Source organism: Solanum verrucosum, unplaced genomic scaffold, assembly GCF_900185275.1.
Source record: "Solanum verrucosum unplaced genomic scaffold, falcon-dt-bn FXZP01000149.1, whole genome shotgun sequence".
Taxonomy (NCBI): domain Eukaryota; kingdom Viridiplantae; phylum Streptophyta; class Magnoliopsida; order Solanales; family Solanaceae; genus Solanum; species Solanum verrucosum.
In genome coordinates, this window is record NW_026020295.1 from 870,542 (window position 1) to 896,382 (window position 25,841).

A 25,841-nucleotide genomic window follows, 5' to 3' on the forward strand; every position below is an offset into this window, starting at 1 on the left:
GGTGTTGCTCCCCAATCTCTGATCATTGGTGTTATTCGATAAAAGTAATTAGAAATTTGATAAGTCTAATGTTTGTTGGTCCACTATTGGTATAAGCCTAGACCAAGATTTTATGATTGATCAAAATATGTCGTCTAATATAATTGAAGGGTCAGTATGATAAGACGCTTGGAATCCCTTTCATCATCGTTAATCAATTTAAGACAACACATTCAAGTGTTGAAGATGAAAAACCTATCTATACATTGTACGCAGGGAGTGTCTATTCAATGAGATTTGAAATTAGTCGAATAACGAATGGAGAAAGAATATAGTGATGGGCATTGTACTAATACCATCATTTTCAAGTTTAGCGCGTCTTGCTCATTTCAACTTTCAAGCAATTGAGCAAGGAACATGCATTGCATTTCTTTTTCTTAGTCTTTGTTCTTCCCCCTTTAAGAAATACATTTTTCCAAAAAAAATAAAAATTGAAGGTGGGAAAGGAATATAATAATACATTTACTCCCTAATTTATTACAATAAATTTTGCTTTTAGTACTTGTGATGTATATAAAAAATGCACAATTTAATTTAATTGAAAATTGAATATTATAGAAACTAAAATCAGAATTTACCAATAATGGAAGGATTTAACTATAAGAAAATGCAAAAGAGTAAAAACATATATAAACAACATTTCACGCAACGTTATTTAAATATTCCCAAATAGCTACCTCTACTATGAAGTAACCACTTTATTTGTCCCCAAAAAAACATATTCCTTTACTACTAAGCAATTAACTTCCATTCGTGAAAACGCTTGTTCACATACTACGATCAATGTTACTCATTCCTTTTATAGTTAATTCAGAACTCACAAACGTCTAAATTCTTAATACAGTCTATCATAAGATCAATTTCAATGTGTGAGAGAGCTAGTGGTAGCAGTGTACAAAAACCTTCATCTCTCCCCATGACGTTGAGTCATCGGAGGAATAGGACCGTGCCACGACGAACATTATTAAAGCAACATAGGGCAAGAAAAAGTATTGAAAGATGGAAATCTGAGCCTTGTCTTTGGAGAGATATTAATGGAGTTGATGATGAAAATGAAGATGATCGTCGTTGGGATGCGACGACGACGTCGTTGGAGGTGCTTTTCCGGCCACAAACTTGTTCGGATTTATTTTTCTCATCGGATTATCTTAATGTGCCTTCTCCAATGAGTACTCAGGTAGGTAAAATCTTTTTTTTGTTTCTTTATTTGCTAATCATTATACTATGTCATTATGGCTGATTAAGTCATAAATTAAGTTAATTGAAAATGTGTATTAATTATTTTGCCTTAGGCCATCAGAATGTGCTGAAATGGATAGGATTTTTCCACATCTAACCAAAAAAGTCTTGATTTTGAGTCATTAGAATGGAAAAAGTGTAGTAGCAAGCAATTTCTCTTTTAATACGCTCACCGCATGCAATATGACTTTGGATTAGTCAGGCTAGTCTGTTTTAGATATCGAATGGTCATGTATTTATTATATATTGAGTTAGTGTAAATATTGAGTGCCGATAAAGTTTTGTCCATGTAAATTAAGTAGGTAAAAAATAGTCGGATGTGTAGTTGACACGGTTAATTACACCTTGTATAAGTGAATCAAATATGTGAAATAAACAAGTAATGTTCAATTTCATATATTTCTACTTTCAGATTCTTTGAGTTCATCAAGTGAATCATCAATTGTCAATTTACTAACTAGTCTTGGATCAAAAGGAAATAATTATAAAGTGATTGATTTCTTTCTATAATTATGGCGTTCGAATCAGTTTATGTGCATTTTGATTAATTTTATTAGGTATTTATGCTATATTTCACACAACACAAGTATCGGGATAACTTTATCCACATTAGTGCTTGGATAGAATATTTTGTCTAAACTAGAATTTAAACCTGAAACCTTATGATTCTCAGCAAAATTTATTAAGTAGTAGAGCACACTATTGAGTGAAATTGTTGTTCAATTTAGCATTTGTACACAATTTTATCTTATATTTCTGTAAGAAGTTATTTTTACGACTTTATATATATTGTGTAAGTGATTGCTAAATTCCATAACTTGTTGTAGGAGTACAAGAAGGATGCAAAAGTTGTGGTTAATGTGACAGTTGAGGGCACTCCTGGACCAATTAAAACCATGGTCAAGTTGGGATCAAATGTTGAAGAGACCATAAGACTTGTCCTAAATAAATATAAAGAAGAAGGTCGAAGTCCTCATCTTGATGATTCTTCATCATTCAAGTTGTACACTTCTCACTTTAGTCTTGAGAGTAAGTTCTAACAAATATTTCAAATTTTTTGAGTTTAAATTATATATATCGTCATTTTTTTTCTTCCACCAAAGGTATAACTCATTGATAGACATGTTAATTTAGCCTCAAGCGGTAAATAAATATATATCCCAATTTTGAAAATTCATATTTACATATTTTAACTTGATGTAAGTTGGCTCGTAAATACACTCATCCTATATAACATTGTGTGAGTTATATCGCATCCTACATGGCATTTCACGCGTGTTTACATGACCAAACTTAAACCAAGTTAAGATGTTCAGATGTGCATTCTTAAAGTTGATTGTGTATACATACTATGCCTTGGAAGCTATGGACCAGGTTTTGTTAAACTTGTAGCCAAAAGGCTACATCCTCCCCTAATGGAACTGGTGAATTAAGTATTTAGTAAATAAAGTTGTTTCCGTATGATGTATATATCACAAATTCGACCTATGAAAGAATGCAATTAAAATATGATGTCTATATCACACCATTTGGAGTGTACATCCTTTTTTTTAACCTTGATTGAATGTGGAATAATTTCTTTTATGTTTTATTAATTATAGGCTTGAATAATTCAGATGTGATTGGAGATGTGGGAAGTAGAAGCTTTCACATTCGCAAGAGTAATAGTAACAATGGAAATAATTCGATAGAATTAAATTCCAATCCATTTCTTGCTCTGAAGATCAACAAATTCATAAAAGGAACAAGCAATATTTGGAAATTCCTTAGTTGCATACATTGTTTTGAATAATCGCCGCAGGTGAGACGCGAATTTAAAATTTAAAATTTAAAATTCTGATGTTTATTATTATATCAAATAGAGGTGGAATCAATATATAAATTCTAAGCACATTCATTATGTTGTATGTATCAAACCATAATAAATAATAAATCAATGTATATTTCATTAACTGTATAATTATGACAAGGAGTAATTAATGGGATAATTTCATAGCTTGTTTGGATGTTTGCTACCTGTTGTATTGGATCGTGTTGCTAATTTAAACATAATAAAAATTTATTGTTAGTTGAATTTTATTGTGCAATATCATTATATAAATGAAAAGTCCAAATGTAACGATGACTTGTTATCATCTCATTATCATTTATCTTAAACAACAATAACAACATAGTAATATATTCTCACAAGTGAGATATGAAAATGGCAAAAACACAGACTTCATCTCTACCAAATGAAGATAAAAATGTTATTTTTGAAAAATCCTAGACTCCCTAATGCATAATTAAGCAGTTTGAAATGGTTGAAAATACAATAATAAATACGATATGATAAATAATAAAGAAAGTGTAACATAACATTTAGAGTGAATTAAGGGAAGTGCTAAATGACCAGAAAATTTGATCAGAATTTGGCCAAAAAATTAAAAAAACTATAATATTTTTTTATTTTAAAATAAATTGATCTTTTTTCCATTTTTTAGTTAAAAGGTGTTAAAGTTAAAAGGGTAAAAATATTTAAAAAGGTAAAATAACATATATAAAATATCATTCTGACCAAATTTTCTGGCTAAAAGATCTTTCCTAAAGTAAAATAATATAAAAATTGAAGCACGTGAAACATTCAAATAGTAATCATAATAAAAAAAGAAGAAGAAAAAGAAACTACGAGAATAATGCAAATACTATCGATATGCAGGAGAAATTGATATAATAAATTTACCCCACAATTTACTTTTTTTTTGGAGAATTATGTAACGAAAGAAAATAATAAAAATTACTTCATTAAAACAATACAATATAATATAATACAACACAATATAATATAACATGTTATGAAACGATTGGTAACAACTAACAATTATTCAAATAATAAGTTTTACTTTCAACAAAGTGTAATTATGCTATTTTAACTAACGCAAATTATAAGAACAACATATCTGATGTATTTCTTTAAATGGGATCGAAAAGGATATTGTATATACCATCTTTCCCCTATTTTATAAATAAAGACAGAAATATTATTTTCGATAGACTCTTTATCCAAGTGTAATTATGCTATTTTAACTAACGCAAATTATAAGAACAACATATCTGATGTATTTCTTTAAATGAGATCGAAAAGGATATTGTATATACCATCTTTCCCCTATTTTATAAATAAAGACAGAAATATTATTTTCGATAGACTCTTTATCCAAGTAAACTAGCTCGAATTTCTCCTATTTGATCTAATTAAGTCGAAGAAATATATTTTTATTATTATTATAAAATGATTAATAAATTATTTTTTAAAAAATGGAATGGTATAATATTTATTTTTTATTTTATTTTTTGACATTCCTACCCGTACCCAGATCAACAAACACCTTTACTCCCGGAACTATTGACTCCGGCACCGGTCCAGAATTTCACCTCCGATAAACAAACCGGTGGCGCAATACGCAGCCGGCCTACCGATCAGCGATCAAGGATCTTCAATCATATCGTGCGCCAGTAGGCTACAATGGGAGATATGCTGATATGGCTACTCTTCTTCTTCATAGTCGTAGCTATACTTGTTATGGTTATTTTCCAGGTCAATTTCTTTTAAAACCCCAATTTCAACATTTTTTCTCCATTATAATACTTTTTTTGGCTGCTTTGGAGCAATTATTTTTCCTTCTAGCAATGATTATTGGAGATTTATGATTAGTGGTCTATGAAGTCGGTTGAGAACCATAAGGTGTCAGATTTAAATTTCAGTAGAGACAAACTAAAATACTTGGTGATCTCTTCCTATTTGTTCTAGTTTTGGGTATAAAGTTACTTGATATCTGTGCTGGTGGAAGGTGGTACCTTCTTTTTTCTTCATTATACTCCCTCCATCCCAATTTATGTTATGGTGTTTGATTGAGTGCGAAGTTTAAGAATGCAATGTATACTTTGAACTTGTGATCTAACATGAGCTATAGGTATCTATGTGGAACGGAAAGTTTAAAGTCAAATTGTTACTAAATATAGAAAAATGCCATTTTTTTATTGATTAAAAAAAGAAAGAATGTCAGGTAAATTAGGATGGAGAGAGTAGTTCTTTTTTGTTGTTTTAGAGAAATATTTCTTTTCCTTCTAGCAATGATTAATGGCGATTTATGGTTAGCTTACTTCTATGAATTACTAAAGATGTCACCTAGTAAGTGAGGGTGGGGTGGTAGGGATGGGGGTTATGGGGGTGGGGTGAAGATTAGGTGTGTTGGATGGTGGACATGACACAATCAATGTGGAAAGCCAGTTGTATAACTTGGTTTCCCAGAGAAATTATTTTGACCAACCGAACATGGAAAAATTGGAAAACATTTTCTGGATTGAGGTCTAGTCAATTGGTTAACTAATTTGAGCTCCTGAAGGTTATAAGTCTTATGATTCAATAGTATGAAGGTTTTGTGAGTATCTTGTTGCAATGCTCCATAGAACTAGGTCTTGGAATTACAGTTATTCTTAAGTTGTCTGCTATGGTATGTACAAGAGTTAGATGTTCTTCAACTATTCGTGGCACGGTACCGTATGGTTGTGCCTAAGTTTTTGTAGGGGATAATATGCAGAAATTTCTGTGATGTATTTGGGAGCTTCTTCAATAGAATGTAAGAATATTCTGGTGTCTAGTTTCAAGGAAAAGATATCTGCATGTTTGTAACTGACTTTTCTCGTAATCATCAGATGCTCTGAATGATGTTTTTGTTTGGAAGTCTATTCGACTATAACTTAACTAGAACTACTGCGAAGTCTAGGTTTTTCTGTTTATTATCATCAATGAAGACGTTTTCCTGTTTATTAAATGAAGTCTGACATTTTGAAATTCATTGCAGCTCATCTCCTTAACTGATCTAGAGTTTGACTATATCAATCCTTACGAAACTGCATCTCGTATAAACAAAGTTGTTTTACCTGAGTTCATCACGCAAGGAGTTCTGTGCTTCCTCTACCTGGTTACAGGGCATTGGGCTATGTCGCTTTACTGCGTTCCATATCTATACTACAATGTCAATTTGTAAGTTCTCTTTTCATCTAGTGCAATAATGAAGTTTCGTTTTGGTCACTTTTAGGTCTGCTTGTCTATGAAAGAAAATTAATGCATATGGAAAAATAAAAAAATAAAAAAATACTGAGACGGCATGAATCATTATAAGTAAATTATCATGTTGATCTTAACAATTCTTTTAGGCTTCAAATATGTTAGAGACGATTTAGGTCATGATCCTCCATTGATGCACATTCTGTGTTATTGTATGCAGTATTACTCACTCCGTTTCATTTTATGTGTCACTATTTCCTTATCAGTTGGTTCTAAAAAGAAACATCCTATATTTGGAACATTTCAACTATGAACTTCCCATTTTACCCTTAGTAACATGTTTTTATAGGTACCGAAGCTCATGGCATGTTTAGATACCGCTAGTTCCAAAAGTCCTTGCTTCTTTCATAACACCATGCCAGTCAAACTACACCACATAAATTGAGAGAGGATTTAGATCATGAAGTGCTTTTTATCATTATTTTGCATTGAATGAAATGTAAACTCAACACGCTATGTTTCCTTTACTGATTGTTGATGGTTTTCGTGTATCTTCATTTGTCAATTATTCCTTGGGTTGGAGGTCAGATCAAGATGTTTCTTTGCCAGTTTTTCTGACACAAAAACTTTTTTAGGCGTTGAGTTAGTACTAAATTTTTCTTTCAATTGACTTTTCTGTCTCTTTTTCCACTTGCAATCTACTTGTCTCGAGCTGTCTCTAGATGGGTATGTTACTGTAGTTCCTTGAGATAAAGATGTTTAGTCCGTGCATTGATTTTAGCAAATCTGGGTCATAATATGTCGAGCTTGTCCGATCTCAAGTTCAATCAAGATTGTGTGCACTGGGGCAGGCTCAACTGTAGCATATCTACTGCAGTTCTAGGAGGTTCAATTACTCAACCTATGTACTGCATTGAAACTTTTGCTAATGCTGGGATGACTCTTGAACTCCGATAGTCTTATTTTTTCTTGATACACTACTAAAAACCAGGTCTTAACTCCTTACTCTTTGATTGACATGTTGAAGCCTTATCTCCGCTAATGATGCTCAAGAGGAGATCACTGAGTTGAGAAAACTTGGGCTCTACAGAAATAAATTAAAGTTACATTGGATTTTATTACCTTTGACAGAGTTTATATGGAACAAATGCTTACAGTTTTCTTGCTGATAGACTGCTTGAGCTAGGGTGGTTGAATAAATGTGTTGGAAATTGTTTAATATATATGCAATCAATTCATATATAAAAACCAAAGATGTGTAGCTGTCAAGTTTAAGACTAAACTGTTGATCCATTAGAGAAATAAATTCAGACTAGATTTGAGTTGAAGAAAACTCTACTTTGCCTTGAACTGAGCAAAAATGAATTGATGGTTTTAGTATATTCAATGTACTTGAATACTGGACCGTGAAGACGGTGTGATTTTGAATATGGGAAGAGAGAAAGCAGCAACAACATATAGTGGGGTTTGAGAAGAGTAGTGTGTACAGGGTAAAGACCTTGAGAAGGTAGAGAAGTTGTTTCAGATAGACCCTCAACTCAAGTAAAACACATAAAAAATCAAGTATGTAAAAAATATACTAGTGAAAAATCCATACTGAAAAGAACAGTAAAAAACAACAAATAATGGGAAGAGAGGAAGCAAATTTACATTATTAAGATTGAGAGACGAAGTCAAAAACAAAGGTCTTACAACACCTTTTACGGCAAATGGAAGTTTTTGAACCACCAAGTGGCTATATACTATGGCTCACCACCAAGGCTTATAATCTAATGGTATTGATGGGAGTCTTCCACACAATAAGTGACAGTTTGATTTTATCTCCTCTCTCTCTCTTCCCCTTCCTGAATCCCCCTTCGTAATGGGAGAAAAAACATTAAAAAAAAGAACAAATACTATGCTGCAGTAGGGCAAGGAAAGGTAAAAATGATGGAAAGTATTGGCAGTATTCTATGTGCTAATAAACCCAATAGTTTGTAGTGTTGCTGTAAAACTCTTGATCTATGAAGTCAACTTGGCATCCGTCCTTAAAATAAAAGGAAATCTATGCAGAGTTCTTCCATTTGCAACTATGAAAGTGGCCTTCTATAGACATATTTTTTCTGAGAAAGGACCTTGTATAGAAATATTGACATTAGGCGGGTTCTTCACTGGCTTGAACCTGTACTTGGTACAAAAGTAATCAACATAAAGCTTGTATTTTTTTCGTTATGCTATGATAAATGTACTCAAAAAAATAAACATTACATCATGCTGATTTTCTTTGGGGAAGGAATTCTTCCTTTGAATAATTCAATAATGGCATTTAAGATTTTTTATTACTTGTGTTCATATATTAGTTGCCAGAATTGTTACGGCTTGTGCTTGCTGACTGACCTATGTTGCTTGGACTCTCTAAATATGTTGACTCGGCCTTCGGATCCTCCAAAATTGTATTACTTTTGGAGGATAACAATGGGTATACGTAGACCTTACCTCTACCTTGTGTGAGGATCCACACACACCCATTGATATTTTTATGAGCGCGAGCAACATAACAACTGACTCTATCGGATACAGTTGATCATTTCATAAATGTCATCTGAACTCTTCTTGCTTTTTTAGGTACATGCAAAGACGGCACCTTATAGATGTTACTGAGATTTTTAATATGCTCAGTTGGGAAAAGAAACAGAGGATTTTCAAACTTGCCCACATCATAATTCTTCTCGTCATCTCATTATTTTGGTAAGTTACTGTGTGTAAGCTCTTTGATTGTTAAAGCCTATGTCGCTTAGACTGTTTAAAAATCTTGACTAGTGTATGTCGGGATCCTCCAAGATTATTGCATTTTTGGAGGATTCGATATGGCGAGACATTATTTTTGTAGAGTCCGAGCAACATAGGTTAAAGCACTTCAAGCAAGACACTACTGGCTAACTCAATATTTTTTTCCTTTCTGTAGGGTGATTTATTCTGCCTTGGAGGATGACGAGCTCGATTTATAGCTCCAAATCCCCTCTTTCGACGAAGTATTTATCACCATCAACTGTGGCAAATCTACTTCAATTTTTTTTGTACAAGTTGGATTGTCCTCCTAGTTCATTTTTCTTGCAAGTTTTAGGGTTAACTAATGATAGATTAGGCAGCAGATTCCTCATCTTGTTTTTATCATTTGAAGCTTAACTTTAAACCCGTCGTGTATACAACTTTTGGGTAACAATAGTTTTTTTTTCAGAATCCGTAGGTTGTATTAAAGTTTTGATCGGTTAATAACATGGTAATTGTCCGAAAGTGATAATAAAAGTGGAAATGTTGTCAATGTATGAATTTTCACCTTGTGGGGTGCAAGTAACTCCATTGATTTTATCTTGTCGTCTTTTAGTGCGCGGAGTAGTAATGCAGGAATTATAATAATGTAAGAATTGTTATTGTAGTGAATAGCGACTCGAAAATTATATGCAATGAATAAATAAATTAATAATAGAGATTGTTTATGTGAGGATTTTGTATTGCTAAGTATGTCTTGAGCTACTCTAACCTATTTATTACAAATTATCATTCTTATTTCATATTCCATTTTTTCATAAATTAAAATCTTGATTTCTACTTGACTTATGAGAGTCCTAGAAAAATGAAAAGTATTTGGGATTTTCCACTTGCACAATATTATTCCGGGACAAAAGCAACAACATACCAAATATAATTCGGTTAATGGAGTCTGAGAAGGGTGATATGTACTCAAACCTTACCCCTACCTTATAGAGATAGAGAGACTGTTTTCGATAGACCTCAGCTCCAAGACAAAATCATCAACACCACAATAGAAGATGCACTATTTTGAATCAAAAGATCTTGAAGATCATTTTCAAACAAACAGTATAGACAAGATCATTTAATAAACTTAACAGTATATAATCATCGATGATTGATCAACAAAACAATCAACTCCAAATTGCTTCACAACTAAACTGCGTGAAAATCTAACTCTTACAAATGATCACATGAACAACTATATATAGGTAGCTATGTCATGGTTCCTCTTCATTTGCTCTTTCGGCTGCTTCTATCTCCGAATCAAGTTTGTTTATTAGCTGCTCACTTACATGTTTCGCAACAGATATCATGTCAAGTATGACGCTAGGGTCTAACCCTGCACCTCCTCGTTTAGTCAATCCACATATTAGTCCACGTCTATTAACAGAAATAGAAACAGCTGAGCTCATTAGGGATTCCTCCTCTGAAGTTGCATCGACAATGTAGTGCCTTCCAACCTGCAATTATTGAAGGGAAAACGTCCATGGTGCATGTAAGTAACAGTCGCGTAAAATGGATTCTGATTAATAGGGTTGGGTTACCTTTGTCAAAGTAACTATGACAGGTACTCCACTGGTGTCGAATTGCAGAAATTCTTCATCACTAACATCCACATCTGCGTGCTCGTCTGATGAAGCAGCTTCACGAAACTGAACTCTCGGAATGCCTGTATTGCTCAGAGCTGCCTGGAAGAACAACAGTCATTGCTGCTTAGAATGTTTCAATTAAATATGATTTCTCTCTATTGTACCATCTTAGATAGCAAAATGATTAGTCAGAAGATGGGGAATAATGCTTTCGTGTTGCATTCTTGAGTATCACAGAAATTCTAAAACAGTCCAAGCAAGTTTCACCCTCCTTTTCCTTGCTAGTACATGATGAGGAAACGTTGTTAGAATGTACCTTGATTGCAGCACCTAGAGCATCCAGCAGATTTCCATCCGAGCTAATGACAAGGCAATCGACATACAGATCCCAGCATACTTTTCCTTCTTTGATCAGGAGAGACGCCGGATCAATTCCAGCCCCTGCAAAATGAAACACACCACAAGATTATCAACTCGAGAGATGCATAAGTGCAACATTTACACCAATAGCTGGAAACAATTCCAGTAGCAGAAACGTGGATTAAAGTAAGACAGAAGTGTGGATTTTCCTCTCGAATACCTGCTCCACTTTTACCACCCAAGAGACTTCGCTCAAGTGCTGTCGAGAGCTCTGTCGACAATTCCTCACCTCCCCTGCCCTGCATAAATCAACATAAACGAAACTGATAACTGATAAAATACTAACATAGGTATGTCATAAGAAGAGCTTAACAGTATTGACTTTTATGTTCGGAATAAGAAAGGTTATTGCCAAATATAAAAAATTGAGGAACTCAGGTTGGTGTTTGAACCAAATTTTCTAACAAAACTATGAAACAGATAAACGAAAACTCAGAAGTAAAATGAATCCATGTACACACCTCAAATGATGGCTCTGCTGTGGGACTGCACTCTACGTAAATAAAAACCTTTCCTTGGTCAGGATGAGATAAAGTAGGTTTTCCAAGTTCCGCCTGCAATAAGAATTGAATAGGCCAAATTAGTACAACTTCCATAACAAAATTGCACAGAAATTATTAAAGAAAATCCTAATAGCATCATTAAATCAAAAATAAAAGATAGAAACATGTTTCAACGCCTAGATCATTACAGTACCTTGACACTGGCGATAACATCAGTCGCCCCCAACTTGACTTTTGCAGATCCATTTGCCTTGTAAGAAGCAATAAAGTTTAATATTGAGCTTGAGTTGTAGCAAAAGAAACACTTGTGGGCGGAAATTTTACTATCTATATAACAGAACATAACACTACCTGAGGAATTACACCTGTTTCCACATAAATTGGCCGATAAGTTAGCCGTTTTCTACCATCATTGCGCAGATCCTGGGCAATACCACCCTTAATAAAGTTCCTTTCTCCAACAGATAGCCCTACCATCTCTGTAAGTGAATGAAATCATACATAATCACTCCTTATAACAGTTCATAATCTTGGCATAAGGATTGGAGTAAATGATATGAAGTTTATGACTTTTATCCCTAGTAAGGAAACTCAAATATAATGGTAAATATTTTATGTTCATGCTCTCCCTTTTCCTATTCATATAAAGAAGTTTTGAAAAATAAATTACTTCCTCCATTCCAAAAAGAGCATTGGAGGTCAGTGTACTCTGACAAGGCACCTAATTTTTTTTGCGTGAATTCAAATATAAAATTTACATACTTAGAAGCTATAAGAGAAGTTCTTCCTCTCCAAATTTGTTTGGCAATAACTTAAGAAAAAAGGAAGAACTTTTGACATATATACATTAACAAATTCTCATTTTTAGAGTAAGAGAAGGAAACCGAAAATAATCAAGTAACAACAAACCCAATGTAATAATTGTAATTTCACAAGTCAGGTCTAGGGAGGATATTGTGTACGCAGACCTTACCTCTACATTCAGAAGGTAGAGAGGTTGTTTGCGCTTTTCAATTGAATATCTAGAGAAACTTAAGCAAATAAATTACTCTGAGAAAATGAAAAATAGTTAAAACTGAGCTTTCACTTAAATCCAGCACCATCAAACAAAACTCGGAAGAAACTAAAGATATTAAAGAAGCCATCTCTTTTTAGCAGAAACTCACTGAACAGTTTTCTAGCTTGGTAGGGTTTTGGGGTTTACAAATTCGCTTTTGGCGACTGGAAAAGATGGAGACAGCTATTATTTACAAGTTTGATTTGAGCTGCCAGAAAATATGGAGAGCAAAGCGTTTTGCAGTAGCCGGAGAATCGTGAACTTTCGCCGGAGAAGAAACGGTAGTTTGAAGAGTAATCTTATTTTGGGTTCTCAATTAATGGCTTGCAATTCGATAAAAAATAAAAAAGAGTGCCTTTGGGCCTACATTTTTTGAGACCCACTGGGCCGTGAATCTTCATTTGCACTTTTATTTTGACCCTACAACTACTTTTTCTCATGACATAAATTATAGGAAAAACTACCTAACAACACACTTACATCACTATCATATATACTATATTTATCTCTAGTTAAAAATAATTACACATATTATCATTTTAAATATTTATACCATATATTTCAAAAGATTTATTAAGATACACAAATCTCTTAAATATAGTATTGAATAATTATCTTAAATTTAAACTCCTTAATTAATGCTCATTAACAAATTAAATTTTTTTTATTCCCATCTGTCGCCGATCGTTCCCCACCCCCATGTCCAGCAGCCCACTTTCTTTCTTCTTCTTCTTCTCCTTCTTTAATTTATATCTTCATTCATTCAATACATATTTGCATGTTCAAAGCAGTATTTTACATATAGATTTGTTTTTATTGTTTTATTATTCTCATGTATCTTGATTTAGTATCTGAGTTAAAATTCATAATGTTCTTAAGTTCAATTTAAAAAAGTTTTACAAATTAGGTTTTATATTTTTTGACTTTGTTGTTTCTCAAACACTTTAATGGCTGACCATTCTCAAAATCGGACGATTCTGGTTAAAGGTACTACACATCAACAATATTATACTAAATCATACAACTTTTATTTGTTTATTTTTACTCATTATTTCTCATTGCAGGGACTGACTCTTCATCTATCAACATTCAAGCCGAGAAAATATCTAAGTATAGGAACAACCCAATCAAGATGGAAGAATTATACCAAGTTTTAAGTAACAGAACAAATACACCATTAGAAATACAACAATGTTGGATACAAATCATGAGTACATGTATCTAGTTAAGAGTTCTTAAGATTATATGTATCTATGAGGAAAAAATTTAGATGCTAAATAGAATGGATCGAGTACCTATCCTCATACATACAAATTAACTTGGCTTGACATGAAGGACACAATACACGGATACAACAAGACATTTGTGCTTTTGGACACCTTTTTTTGATTCAATGTTCCAAGAAGTTCTGGAAACCTCTCTCGTTTTGTAAATTTCTGTTTACCAATAGATGGTAGACAACAAACAGGATTCAGCATTATTCTTGTTTCTCGCTTGAGAAATGAATATGATATATTACAGTTTATTGTCAACCTTCCACTACTGAAGTGCACAGCTGGAAGACAAATAGATTGGACTCTGTAAGGGTAGGTTTCACGAGTAAAATAATAGATTTGCAGCGTTCAATATTTATTTGATTGCTTTGACCACTGCACTAATATCAACTTAAGTTGCAATTGTCATTGCTTATCTTCTTATCAATCAACTTATAAATAAAAAATCAGAGATATACCGAAATAACGAGAATAAAAAGAACTATTGAAAACAATTGATAGTAGAAGAAGAAAATGAAAAAAAGGCATGAAGCAGAAGAAGCAGAGAAGAGAAGGGCCACACATCAAAAGAACAAAAAGTCATTATAAAAGAAAACGAAGTAAGAAGCAACTCAGCAGATACAAAGATACAGAAAAATAGAAGAGCCATTGCAAGCTAGAAAAATAAGATGAAGAAGAAAACAACAAAGAGAGGAGTCTGAGTACAAATGTAGCGAAAGGCCCGGTTTTATGATACACGGATATAAGTCCTACTACACAGGTACTAAAACACCACACTTTTCTCCTCCTTTTACTTTCTCTTTTCATCTCTAAAGTTACACTCAAAGCAGTGACTGGTTCTTGCTTGGATCAATTTATGACTTACAGTGTCTCTTCCAAATTGCTTCATTTCACATTATTAGAATTGTAAACCATCGTTTCGCATTGCTCCGGCACTTTAAGCAATGGAGCAACACTGTGAATAATACTAATTCTAAAGAAGACAAAAATGAGCAAGTTCAATAAAGTCAGAGGCAGTGGCGGAACCAAAAATTATATTAAGGGCGTCGAAGAATAATGGTGTGGCTGTCAAAATAAAACAAAAAATTATTGTGCTATTCGGGGTTCGAACCCAGAAATCCTTCATTCAAATGGACACATATTACCACTACGCCAGACACATGCCAAGGGTGTCCAACTTTAAATATATATCTTTTAAATGTAGAATTCGACATATATATAAAACGTAATTTTCCAACGAAGGGTATCCAGTTGGACACCCTGGGGTAGAGGACACAAGATGAAATGCAAATTTTGTTCTAAGAAAGCTTAAAATATATTGGCTCAACGTTAGGTAGACTATTTCTAAACTATTCCTTCTGAAAAAATAAATAAGAAACATTCTTTGAAACATTAATGGAGAGATCAAGCAGAAATGCAAAAAAAGAAAGCAAAGCTTAATGCTCTCAACACTTGGTGCTCCAATACATTTCTAGTTGCTTCGTTCATCACTCTGAAGTGAATAGTAAGTAGTTCTCCGACATCAGTTCAAGCATGTAGCTTCTATTTCCAGGTATTCTATTAGGGGATGGCTAGTTGATCAGCCTTGGAAAGGCAAAGCTCGAAAGTTCGCTTATGATCCTATTGCTCTTACAGTCTTACTCCTTGTCCTTCCTGTGTTGGTACAAGACAGAGCACCAAGTTTTGGCCTCATAAGTGCAGCTAGCTGAACTAAAAGGGGTTTTGTCAAAAATTATGCTGTTCTTATTAGTAAAAACATGGTGCACAACTTGCTTAGCTCACTGGTAGTGGACTTCAATATTATTTTTTTTGGGTTATATCATATAATGAAATGAAAAGGTGTAATTTTTATCGAAAACAAAAAGAAAGTGTAATCTACAGACAAAACCATCTTACGTGGAACAAGCAGTTATATATTCAAGTGGAATAGGGCGACGAAAGGTTTTTGGCCACATACATCTCTAATGTATACCCATTACACTACATCCTTAAAGGATCACTAAACAATGAACATCCTTCAAGTTATAAAACTAACAGGATCCTACAAAATCACATAAAAGGGCAGGTGACATTCCTAAAAAAATTACAAGCTTTGCAACTCCATTCCAAATACACTGATTCTTAAATGTTATTCCTTCATCAATAAAGCGACCAAACGAGCATCACAGAAATGAATTTGATCTATTGTACATTCTCAAAAATTCATCATTTTCCCGATAACAGTGGTGTCCATGCTAACTTGGGCACACTTTGACTAATTCCAAACAAGTTAATCATGGTGTCCAGGGATTCACACCCTATCAAAAAAATCATATTTTGTCCTACAAATAGCTCAGTAATCATATTCCTAAGCACTCATATAAGAGGATTATGCAAATTCAGAAAATAGCAACAAAAATAACTCCAAAACCCATCAATGGATAACAAATAACAAGAATACAATAGAAAATAATATCTTTCTATATTTAGTAAGTTTTCCAATTTCAACCTTTGCAAGTTTAAGACCACAAAATTTAAAAATCTCTCCTTTATTCCATAAACTCCGTATCCAATCAAACTAAATTGGGACAGAGGGAGTATTAGATTAAAAATCTATCAATAAAATTGTAATTTTGGGTGCTAACAAAATACAAAGCGTAAGCAACTCATCCAAGTTTAAGAGTTCAAAATCAAGTTTACCTCAAAAAAATATGCTTTAAAATTCTCTGAAAACAGTTCAAAAACAATGGGGGAAACAGAGGGGTTTCGTAAAATTAGAGAGAGAGTAAAAAGAAAAAGGAATACATACAATTCGATTCCGTTCACTGTTTCAAGATTTTGAGAGTGGTGGCTGCTGTTTGGCGATGCGTCGCTTTTTTTTTTCTTAATTTTTTTCTGCACACGGATATTGCAGGAAGAAGAAATGCTAATGGGTCTAGGTGGGCCAATATTATGGGCTTTTGTATTATGGGCTCTTTTAACTACTCAATTTTTTTCATGAATTTTCCTCGGGGAACTTTTACAAATAGCCACTAGAATAAACTTAATTATGCTTTATAACTATAGTTTGTATATTTACGGGTTGTAGCTATAATTTAACCTGTCTCGTTTGTATAATTCACAAATTTGTATAATTCACAGGTTTGTATAATTCGCGGATACATTTGTATAATTTAGTTATTTTTGTATAAACTCGAAATAACGAATTTAAACAATTACAAACATCAGAAGTGTAAACAGTTATAAAAATTATATTATACAAATTCTGAATTATACAAACGTGCATTTTATACAAAACTAAAAAGTTGAGTCACATAATTATAGCTAAAAATAGGTTGCAAATTGTAATTAAGGCAAACTACAGCTATGTTAACTAATTAACTAATATATGTTTGCTTATACGCGTAATTTTTCCATTTTCCTCGTCGTTAATTTTTGTCTCTCAAATTGATAGTCTTTATTCAAAATAATTACTCTACTTTGTCAGAAATAAATTGTGTATCACTTCTTCTATTCCATAATAAATAAATTTTGAATCTTTTTTTATTATAGAAAATTCAAGATAAATGCTTGAATTCTTTTTTCACATATGTTTTTCCGTTTAATGAAGTTTTACATTTTAAGAAACAACTATTTTTATTTTTAAGAATAACTTGGGAATAAACAAAAAGGTAATAGTGAAAAATATAGTTTAAATTATGTTCTTGAATGTTTTTCTTCTTAATGAATGTACATTGCCTCACAAATGAAATGTAGGAAGTATTTTAATTTGCATCCAACAAGTGTAGCTTTATTGGTTCTTAAAACGAACTTATTCTTTCATCGATATAAATTTTATAGGAACTAAATTATATCGTATAACACATTACTTCAATTTTGTGTTGCGACCATTTTTTATTTTATTTTTGCTACTTAACAAATTGAAAGGCAAGGGCTATTTTCTATTTCTTATTCGTAAATTTAAAAAGTCTTAAATATTATTATTTCTCTCTTCTTCTTTTTTTGGTGATAAAATGTGAAATATTACCATACCAAACAAATATTACACCCTAAGGAGCCTCTAGTATTTTCAGCCACCTTCTAGGAAGGGTACCTCATAACCACTAGCTAGATCTCGAGAAAACAAACATCTAATTACATAAGTGGCAAAATCAACCTTTGACATCAATGAGCTCTCTTTGTACTTTGTAACATGTATACTCTCTCACGTATTTTCTTCTATATTTGTGTAATCGCATATTTTGGTCGTACACTCTTGTGCTTAAATTTTTTTAAATTTATTGACTACAACATGTAGTAGATCATTATCCCCCATATTGTTGCTACTATCTCCTTTTGGAAGTGCTTCCACCTTCTTCTCTTGATCCATTGAAGTGTGCAACCAGGGGCGGCTCAACATAATTTGTGGCCTAAAGCGAAATTTTTATTAGAGGCCTAAAATCTATATAAATTTTATCTATATCTATTTATTTTCTAAATTTCTAGATGTAAATTACTACTTAATATCTTTTATATAAATGATTTTTCAAACACTTTTTTTTTAATTATTAGTTTTAAGTAAGATTATATCAATTCAACATTGAAAAACATCCTTTTATTGAGACAATTATTATATGAATTATTAACACAATTTTATAAGTAATAAGCTGATAAACTTTAAAGATAAGAATTAGAATCATAGAATTTGATTAAAAAAGTTGATAACTTGGTATACCTACTTTAATATGAAAATTAACAAATAAATTAAAAAAAAGAATTTGTAATGCACTTTGTTCAACACTTTTCGACTATTGATTCATATTTTTGAGAGTGTATTACTCTAACTATCAAAGATTTGAAGAAATAGAGTGCAAAAAGAGTTACAAAGGATAAATAATGTGAGTGTTAACGAAGAAAATGTAAGAGTCCAAAACATGTTTCCTTAATTTCTTCTATTTGAATCGGGTTAAGATACATAATTTTTTATTTATAAAAATTTGAGGCCCCCAAAAATTGGGGGCCTAAGGCCAATGCCTAAAATTTTATAGGCAAGAGTCTGCTCTGTGTGCAACACACACATTTACATTGTATTTCTATCCCTAGCCACCTATTCAATTTGCTCCTGACTTCGTATACATATCGACATTCTGCAAACAAGTGTCTTTTCTTAGTCCTCCTCACATAAGCAACATTGTTTTGTATCAATGAAAATGTTTAGGTGTACTAACCTTTCCTTTCTTGTTATGCCAACCAGACTACTTAGATAGCATTACTGCACTCCATATTAAATCGGATTCTTGCATTTTAGGCAAACCTCTTGGTAGCTTTGTGAAACATAATACCTTCCTTTTGGAGTCAGAATATACCTCTATTTTTAAACAAATCATAACTAGATATAATTAAAGAAAATACTAAATAATAAATACTACGCAACTTAGAATTGCTATAATAATTTTAAATTATTCTTTCAACATATAATTATTTTAGTTCATTAAACATATAAAAATAGACATAATATATATTAAAAAATTGAAAGAAAGTAAATATTTGAGGGGAGGGCTATTTGTGTAGTGTAGTTTTTTTTTTCTAAAAAAAAACTATATTCCTAAAATGTGCCGCGAATTCCCTCCTTCACCACCCCCTCCCCCCTCGCCTATATAACCCCCTAATTCATCCTCTTTCCGTGCAGTTACAACGAATTCTCTAGAAGAACAAACAAACCAACAACTCGCCGGAGAAAAACAACTATTGCCGCCGACGAAGACGAACCTAAGTCCAAAGGCAACGCTGCATTCGCATCCGGTAACTTCACCGACGCCGTGCTCCACTTGACTGAAGCAATCAATCTCTCTCCTAACAATCACGTTCTCTACTCTAACCGATCAGCAGCTTACGCTTCCTTGAACAAATTCTCCGAAGCCTTAATTGACGCTGAGAAAACCGTTGAACTGAAACCGGATTGGTCTAAAGGTTATTCTCGGGTAGGCGCTGCTTATTTAGGTTTGAATAACTATAACGACGCCATTTTAGCGTATAGAAAGGGTTTGAAAATTGATCCTAATAATGAAGTGTTGAAATCCAGGTTTTCGGATGCTCAGTCGGGTCAGGGTCGAGGTAGAGGTCCGAGTAGTTCGTTTGGTGATGCATTTTACGGGCCGGAGATGTGGGCTAAGTTGACGAGTGACCCGAGGACCCGAACGTATTTGCAACAACCGGATTTTGTAAGAATGATGCAGGATATACAGAAGAATCCGAACAATTTGAATCTTTATATGAAAGATCAGAGAGTAATGCAAGCGTTTGGAGTTTTGTTAGGGATGAAATGGGATACTAGGACGCCAAAGGAGGGTGTAAAGATGCCGGGAGGTTCACCGGAGAGGAAAAGACGAGCAGAGAGTGAGCCCGTGAAAGAGGAGAAACGGGCCGGGTACAAGGCACATCGCGTACCTCAGCCCAAACCAGTGGAAGTGTCGGAGGAGGAGAAGGAGTTGAAGGAGAGGAAAGTGTTGGCGCTGAAGGAGAAGGAGGCAGGTAATGCGGCGTATAAGAAGAAGGATTTTGAGAATGCTGTTCAGCTTTATACTAAGGCAATTGAGCTGGATGATGCTGATATTTCTTTTCTTACTAACCGTGCTGCTGTGTTCTTGGAGATGGGAAAGGTATAGCGCAGAACTCTTTACTCTGTTATAATATAATGTATGCTTATGGAGTTCCTTGTTTTTTATTTGTTTGTTTGCTAACCGTGGTATCTAGGTCAACGTTCACACTTCTCAATTTGTTTGTCTGGTTTCTTCTGCTTGACATGGAGTTTAAGAAATCTTCTACTTGACATGGAGTTTAAGAAATAAAGAACTTTGAAACGGGCTAAAACGAAAAGTAAAATAAATAAATTGAAATGGAATTGAGGGAGTAGTTTTCTTTGCCTCACATGAGTTTCGAATCTGAGACCTCATGGTTTTAACTCACTTGATTAACTACTAGTCAAACCCTTGGTAGTTGATTGTTTTTCTTATTTCCTTATTTTGAGGATTATGATGATCTGTTTGAAGAAATCCTGCTATTCTAATGCTGCGTATTTGACACAACAACTACTATGCCTCAAACAAACTAGTTATGTTCAAGCAATATATTCCTAGGAGATTAGGTCCCAATGCAATTATGAATTGACTAGTTTTAGCGGGGAAGGACTATGTGTGACTCTTCTCTAGATTTACTTCGGGCTTGGAACTGATAATGTGAGCTCATATAGAATGCTAAGCTTGTATAAATTTTATACTTCTAGAAAAGTTTGTTGCTTTTCTCATTGATAAAGGAATTGCTGGATACATAAAGATAATGGTAATGAGCTCTCTTATTTGTCTTTTTGTGCTACTATCTTTCAAAGTAGCTATGAAGAGCTCTGATAAGAAAAGAGTTAGATACCTAAGAGCATGTTTGCATAATTAGATTTTATTGCAGATTATAAAATAAGAGGAAAACTGGTTTGAGTAAGAATATGAACAGAGGGATAGAGAGTAGGAAACTGAAATTATAAAGGAATAGCTACCTGTCCAATACATTGTGCATTGTAATTCAGTTACTTTTTTGGTTGTGCATTAAGGACTAAAAAGAAGTACCTACTTGTCCAATATATGTGCCTTTTCTAATTAAATTACTTTTTTGGTAGTGCAGTAATCTAGATGCTATTGCATGAAAAATAAATGGATTGTCGATGAATTCTGTAAAAGGATTAGTAGTTTACTAATTGATTTTTTGGTCAGGTCTCGTTTGTTCTGGCATGTCTATCTATTTCTGTTTAATATACTTTGAAATGAGCTTAAAACTAACTTTAGGAGAAAATATAACAAGTTCGACTTGATGATTTGTGATCATCTAAGACCACTACTAGTTTATTAAGATAGGGGAAGACAAGTTCAGGGCGGAGGAAGAGGAATTTCCGAGTAAGCATATGCGTTAATTGTTTTGTTTAGGATGTGTTTTCATCTTTGTTGCGATGTATAATTGCTTTTCATTTGATCCTCTTTTTTCCACTATGGCATGGTTAGCGTTAAGACCTAAACTGTATCATTCCGCTGATGTGGTGCTATGGTAAACTTGTGTATCCTTCTGCATGGGTTTTATTCAACTCATGAATAGTCTATCAGAGCTCTTCCTTATTTTTGTTTGTCTTAATTTCAGTATGAGGATTGCATGAAAGATTGTGACAAGGCTGTTGAAAGGGGGAGGGAGCTCAGATCAGACTATAAGATGATTGCTAGGGCTCTGACTCGAAAGGGAACTGCCCTTGTGAAGATGGCAAAAATTTCAAAGGATTATGAACCTGCAATTGAAACTTTCCAAAAAGCTCTTACTGAACATCGTAACCCTGAGACACTGAAAAAACTCAATGAGGCTGAGAAGGCGAAGAAAGAATTGGAACAACAAGAGTATTGTGATCCCCAAGTAGCAGATGAGGAGCGTGAGAAAGGTACCTCTCTTGCTGTTACGGCTTTTTCTTAGTTGTATCCTTTCTTAATTTGTGAATTAACTTTCTTTGCTTTGATTACAGGTAACCAGTTTTTCAAAGAGCAGAAGTATCCAGAAGCAGCTTCACGTTATACAGAATCGTTAAGGAGGAATCCTAAAGATCCAAGGGTATTGCCTTCATCCATCTTCTGTTCCTCCGTAGAATCTAGCGACTTTGTCTATTCCTTTGTTAGAAACTATTATTGATGCATATATCTTGTTCTTTATGTTAGACATACAGCAACAGGGCTGCCTGCTACACAAAATTAGGTGCACTGCCCGAGGGCCTTAAAGATGCAGAGAAGTGCATCGAGCTTGATGCAACGTTTGCAAAGGGTTACACTAGAAATGGTGCTGTTCAGTTCTTTATGAAAGAATTTGAAAAAGCCATGGAAACTTACCAAGCGGGGTTGACGTATGATCCTCAAAATCAAGAACTGCTAGATGGTGTGAGGAGGTAAAGAAATATTTCGAATACTTTTATCTTATTTTTAACCTGAATTTTCTTCGATATTGCTTCGTTATTTCTGGACACCTTATGTCCATCTTCCTATAGGAATCCATTCAGCATATTTTACCATTGAAGCTTGAATTAGTTTGATGTTCTGTTATTGCCCTAGATGAGTTGATTTTGTGAGCAAGATTCTAAATCAGGAGTTGATTGTGACGCGTGCTATAGATTTATTTAGTAACTTGAATGGTGGTTCTCCTTTTTGCAGATGTGTAGAACAAATGAAAAAGACATCACGTGGCGATCTAACTCCAGAGGAGCTCAAAGAGAGACAGGTTTAATTTCTTCTCATGATACCATGATCTTGCTCTACTCGTAGACAACTTTTATATGCTTACATGCATATCCAATTAATTCTGCAGGCCAAGGGAATGCAGGACCCAGAAATTCAGAACATTCTAACCGATCCAGTAATGGGACAGGTAAAATAAAATTTGATCCTGAATAGATGTTTCTCTAGACTTTAATATGGATTAAGGGAGATCAAAATACCCCTCTCGTGTACTAAAAATCTCAACTTATCCTCCGTTATACTGTAGAGTCATTCATACCCTGCTCCTGATGGAGCTCCAACCTAAAATATATTGCCAAGGTACTTTTAAACCAGTGTCAAAAGTAGAGGGGTAAATTTGGATCTTTCTCTCGAAGTATTTTTGACACGTGGACTTCGCCTTGTCCATTCGGAGGCAAAGGCAAATTTGCTAACGGCAAGGGTATGAATTGCCTAAAGTATAACAGGATGTAACAATTAAGATATCATGTACTGTAGAGGGGTATATTTGAACCTTTTCCCTTATAATACCGATTGTATTTCCTTTTGTGATCGGAATGTTGTCGTGTTCACGAGCAGGTACTAGCTGATTTCCAGGAGAACCCGAAAGCTGCTCAGAAACATATGAAGAACCCCCTTGTCATGAACAAAATCAAGAAGCTGATTAGTGCAGGAATTCTTCAAGTCAAATAATACTTAAATAGCCAAATTATTTGATATGGTCCATCTATAGCTCTTGAAACTATTTTTTTTTGAACTTTTGATGAATTAGATGTGTTGTTGCACATAGATTTCTTTCTCTGGTTCTCTGATTTTTCTCGTTTAAGTAAATATGTCAAAATAATTGTTGCTAAACATTGCTATTCGTCTTGATAATCTGTACTATTTTGAACAACAATGTACAGTGTTCCTGGATAAAATAGTACAGATTACGCAAGACATTGTTCTTCGTCTTGATAATCTGTACTATTTTGTTCATAGGTATTGCTATTCGTCTCGTAAAATGAATACATGTTTGAGCTGCATTTGGTTTTACTTTTATAGTTGGTAAAGTTTTGCAACGCCAAATTACTCTTCACTTTAAATGACATAATAATTCTGATTTTACTCTATGGGCCTATAATTTTTAAGGTAAAATTCGTTACACTTTACATAATTCATTACACTTTATATACCTAAAGATCGTTACACTATCCCTTGCATATAACTAGCATGTAAAATACACTGATAATATAAAAATTCATTCGTTACACTATCCCTTTTCATATACATAACCAAAATCCATATTCATATAATAGTTACCCTCTACAACTCTTAATACATATATCGATACAAACATGATACACATAATAATCATTTTTCTCATTTTTACACTCATTTTCAAGAATACAAGCTTTAACACAACTCTTTTCCTCTTTAATCTCAATATTCATCACTAATTCTTCATGATGATTATTTGTCAAAAAAGAAGAAGAAGAATTTAAAAGAATGAAAATAAAAAAGAATAAAGCAGTGAGATTCTGCTTTTTATTCATCATTTTTGCCAAAGTCTGACAATTATATATAAGAGAATTTGTATTATTAATGATCATAAGTTGTATGGTTTTGATGTGTATTTATACTTAAAAAAAATGACATAGCTGGAAATTGGATCCTATAAGATAATAAATCCAATAACTAAGCAAATGATTCGTCAAATATTTTTATTGACAAAAGAAAAAAAATACTCATATAATAAAGCACCTAGAGAGATCTCAAATCCCAAGAATAAACAATTACTCGTCTCAATTTATATGGCAGTGTTTGAATTATCTGATGAAATTTTTTTTGACTTTAATTTTTTTACATTATTAATTTTAGTGATTTATTATTATTTTTATTTAGTTTTTAATTATGTAAATTTTATTTCAAAAATAATAATAATTCTATATCAGAATTTATGGTTAAAATTTAGAAGTTTTGATTCTAATTCAAATTATAACATGTAAATGTACATGTTACAGAGATTAGCAGATTGGATCATGCCTCTGATCGAAGATGTAAACATTTAGTGTAGCTGACACTTTATTCAATTGCTACAGCTAAGGGTGAATTAATTTGTACTTATAATTTGAGAAAAAATAATGAAAAAAGACCAAATAATAATAATAATAATAATTAGTTAGTTAAAAAGTTAATATTCTAATTAATGTTTTCTATAGAGATGTGTAAAAGAGAAACACAAAAATAATAACATATCTAGTGTAATCCGACGAGTGAGGTTTGAGATGGTGAAATTGTACGTAGACTTTGTTTTTACCTTTATGAGGTAAATAAATTATTTTCAATAATGTTTGATGTATGTAAAAGAGAAACATAACAAATAATTTGAGACGTGAGTAGTTATATAAACACAAGTTGCCTTGATAGTCAAGTTGATCTTTGAAATGAGATAGATTGTATTAACAAGCAATGACAACTCATTAATTAATCTTCATTACAGACCCTGTAAACAACAAATACTATATTGTTATTAAGTCTTCAATTTGTTGAAAAAAAACACAACTAATGAAATTTTATATATACATATGGTTGGCTGCAAAATAAAATTATTTAGATGAGATTTCACATCTTCATAGATAATTATCAAACT

The 25,841-nt window shown here is 33.1% G+C and overlaps 4 protein-coding genes across 4 annotated transcripts; 3 read left to right on the forward strand and 1 right to left on the reverse strand.

Annotated features, from left to right (window-relative positions):
• Positions 1-757: 757 nt before the first annotated feature.
• On the forward strand, positions 758-3,070 carry LOC125834696 (uncharacterized protein At4g22758-like). Its single transcript, XM_049513832.1, has 4 exons — positions 758-792; positions 845-1,216; positions 2,106-2,307; positions 2,880-3,070. The coding sequence occupies exons 2-4, from the start codon at positions 905-907 to the stop codon at positions 3,068-3,070; spliced, it is 705 nt and encodes a 234-aa protein (XP_049369789.1). The 5' UTR covers positions 758-792; positions 845-904.
• Positions 3,071-4,629: 1,559 nt separating this feature from the next.
• LOC125834731 (protein cornichon homolog 4-like) lies at positions 4,630-9,361 on the forward strand. Its single transcript, XM_049513878.1, has 4 exons — positions 4,630-4,855; positions 6,123-6,304; positions 8,933-9,055; positions 9,273-9,361. Exons 1-4 carry the CDS (start codon positions 4,784-4,786, stop codon positions 9,313-9,315), a joined length of 420 nt encoding a protein of 139 aa, XP_049369835.1. The 5' UTR covers positions 4,630-4,783; the 3' UTR covers positions 9,316-9,361.
• A 970-nt stretch (positions 9,362-10,331) lies between these two features.
• On the reverse strand, positions 10,332-16,809 carry LOC125834722 (uncharacterized). The gene is made up of 8 exons (XM_049513869.1): positions 16,753-16,809; positions 11,985-12,112; positions 11,827-11,883; positions 11,592-11,684; positions 11,291-11,369; positions 11,027-11,151; positions 10,666-10,809; positions 10,332-10,581 (listed from the first exon to the last, which is right to left on the reverse strand). The coding sequence occupies exons 2-8, from the start codon at positions 12,108-12,110 to the stop codon at positions 10,339-10,341; spliced, it is 867 nt and encodes a 288-aa protein (XP_049369826.1). The 5' UTR covers positions 12,111-12,112; positions 16,753-16,809; the 3' UTR covers positions 10,332-10,338.
• Positions 12,864-23,902, forward strand: LOC125834697 (hsp70-Hsp90 organizing protein 3-like). Its single transcript, XM_049513833.1, has 8 exons — positions 12,864-12,946; positions 19,612-20,581; positions 22,101-22,389; positions 22,471-22,556; positions 22,661-22,884; positions 23,147-23,213; positions 23,301-23,360; positions 23,789-23,902. The coding sequence occupies exons 1-8, from the start codon at positions 12,864-12,866 to the stop codon at positions 23,900-23,902; spliced, it is 1,893 nt and encodes a 630-aa protein (XP_049369790.1).
• Positions 23,903-25,841: the final 1,939 nt, after the last annotated feature.

What these genes read in the sequence shown, in the direction of transcription:
- LOC125834696 (XM_049513832.1), top strand. Translation starts at nt 905, where the DNA reads ATGTGTGAGAGAGCTAGTGGTAGCAGTGTACAAAAACCTTCATCTCTC. An exon ending in CTTCTCCAATGAGTACTCAG is followed by an intron (nt 1,217 to 2,105) that starts GTAGGTAAAATC and finishes AACTTGTTGTAG; the next exon opens with GAGTACAAGAAGGATGCAAA. An exon ending in TTCTCACTTTAGTCTTGAGA is followed by an intron (nt 2,308 to 2,879) that starts GTAAGTTCTAAC and finishes TATTAATTATAG; the next exon opens with GCTTGAATAATTCAGATGTG.
- LOC125834697 (XM_049513833.1), top strand. Translation starts at nt 12,864, where the DNA reads ATGGAGACAGCTATTATTTACAAGTTTGATTTGAGCTGCCAGAAAATA. An exon ending in TGTTCTTGGAGATGGGAAAG is followed by an intron (nt 20,582 to 22,100) that starts GTATAGCGCAGA and finishes TCTTAATTTCAG; the next exon opens with TATGAGGATTGCATGAAAGA. An exon ending in CTGCTAGATGGTGTGAGGAG is followed by an intron (nt 22,885 to 23,146) that starts GTAAAGAAATAT and finishes TCCTTTTTGCAG; the next exon opens with ATGTGTAGAACAAATGAAAA.
- LOC125834731 (XM_049513878.1), top strand. Translation starts at nt 4,784, where the DNA reads ATGGGAGATATGCTGATATGGCTACTCTTCTTCTTCATAGTCGTAGCT. An exon ending in CTATACTACAATGTCAATTT is followed by an intron (nt 6,305 to 8,932) that starts GTAAGTTCTCTT and finishes TTGCTTTTTTAG; the next exon opens with GTACATGCAAAGACGGCACC. An exon ending in CTCGTCATCTCATTATTTTG is followed by an intron (nt 9,056 to 9,272) that starts GTAAGTTACTGT and finishes TCCTTTCTGTAG; the next exon opens with GGTGATTTATTCTGCCTTGG.
- LOC125834722 (XM_049513869.1), bottom strand. Translation starts at nt 12,110, where the DNA reads ATGGTAGGGCTATCTGTTGGAGAAAGGAACTTTATTAAGGGTGGTATT. An exon ending in CAGCAGAGCCATCATTTGAG is followed by an intron (nt 11,370 to 11,591) that starts GTGTGTACATGG and finishes TGATTTATGCAG; the next exon opens with GGCAGGGGAGGTGAGGAATT. An exon ending in GGGTGGTAAAAGTGGAGCAG is followed by an intron (nt 11,152 to 11,290) that starts GTATTCGAGAGG and finishes TTCATTTTGCAG; the next exon opens with GGGCTGGAATTGATCCGGCG.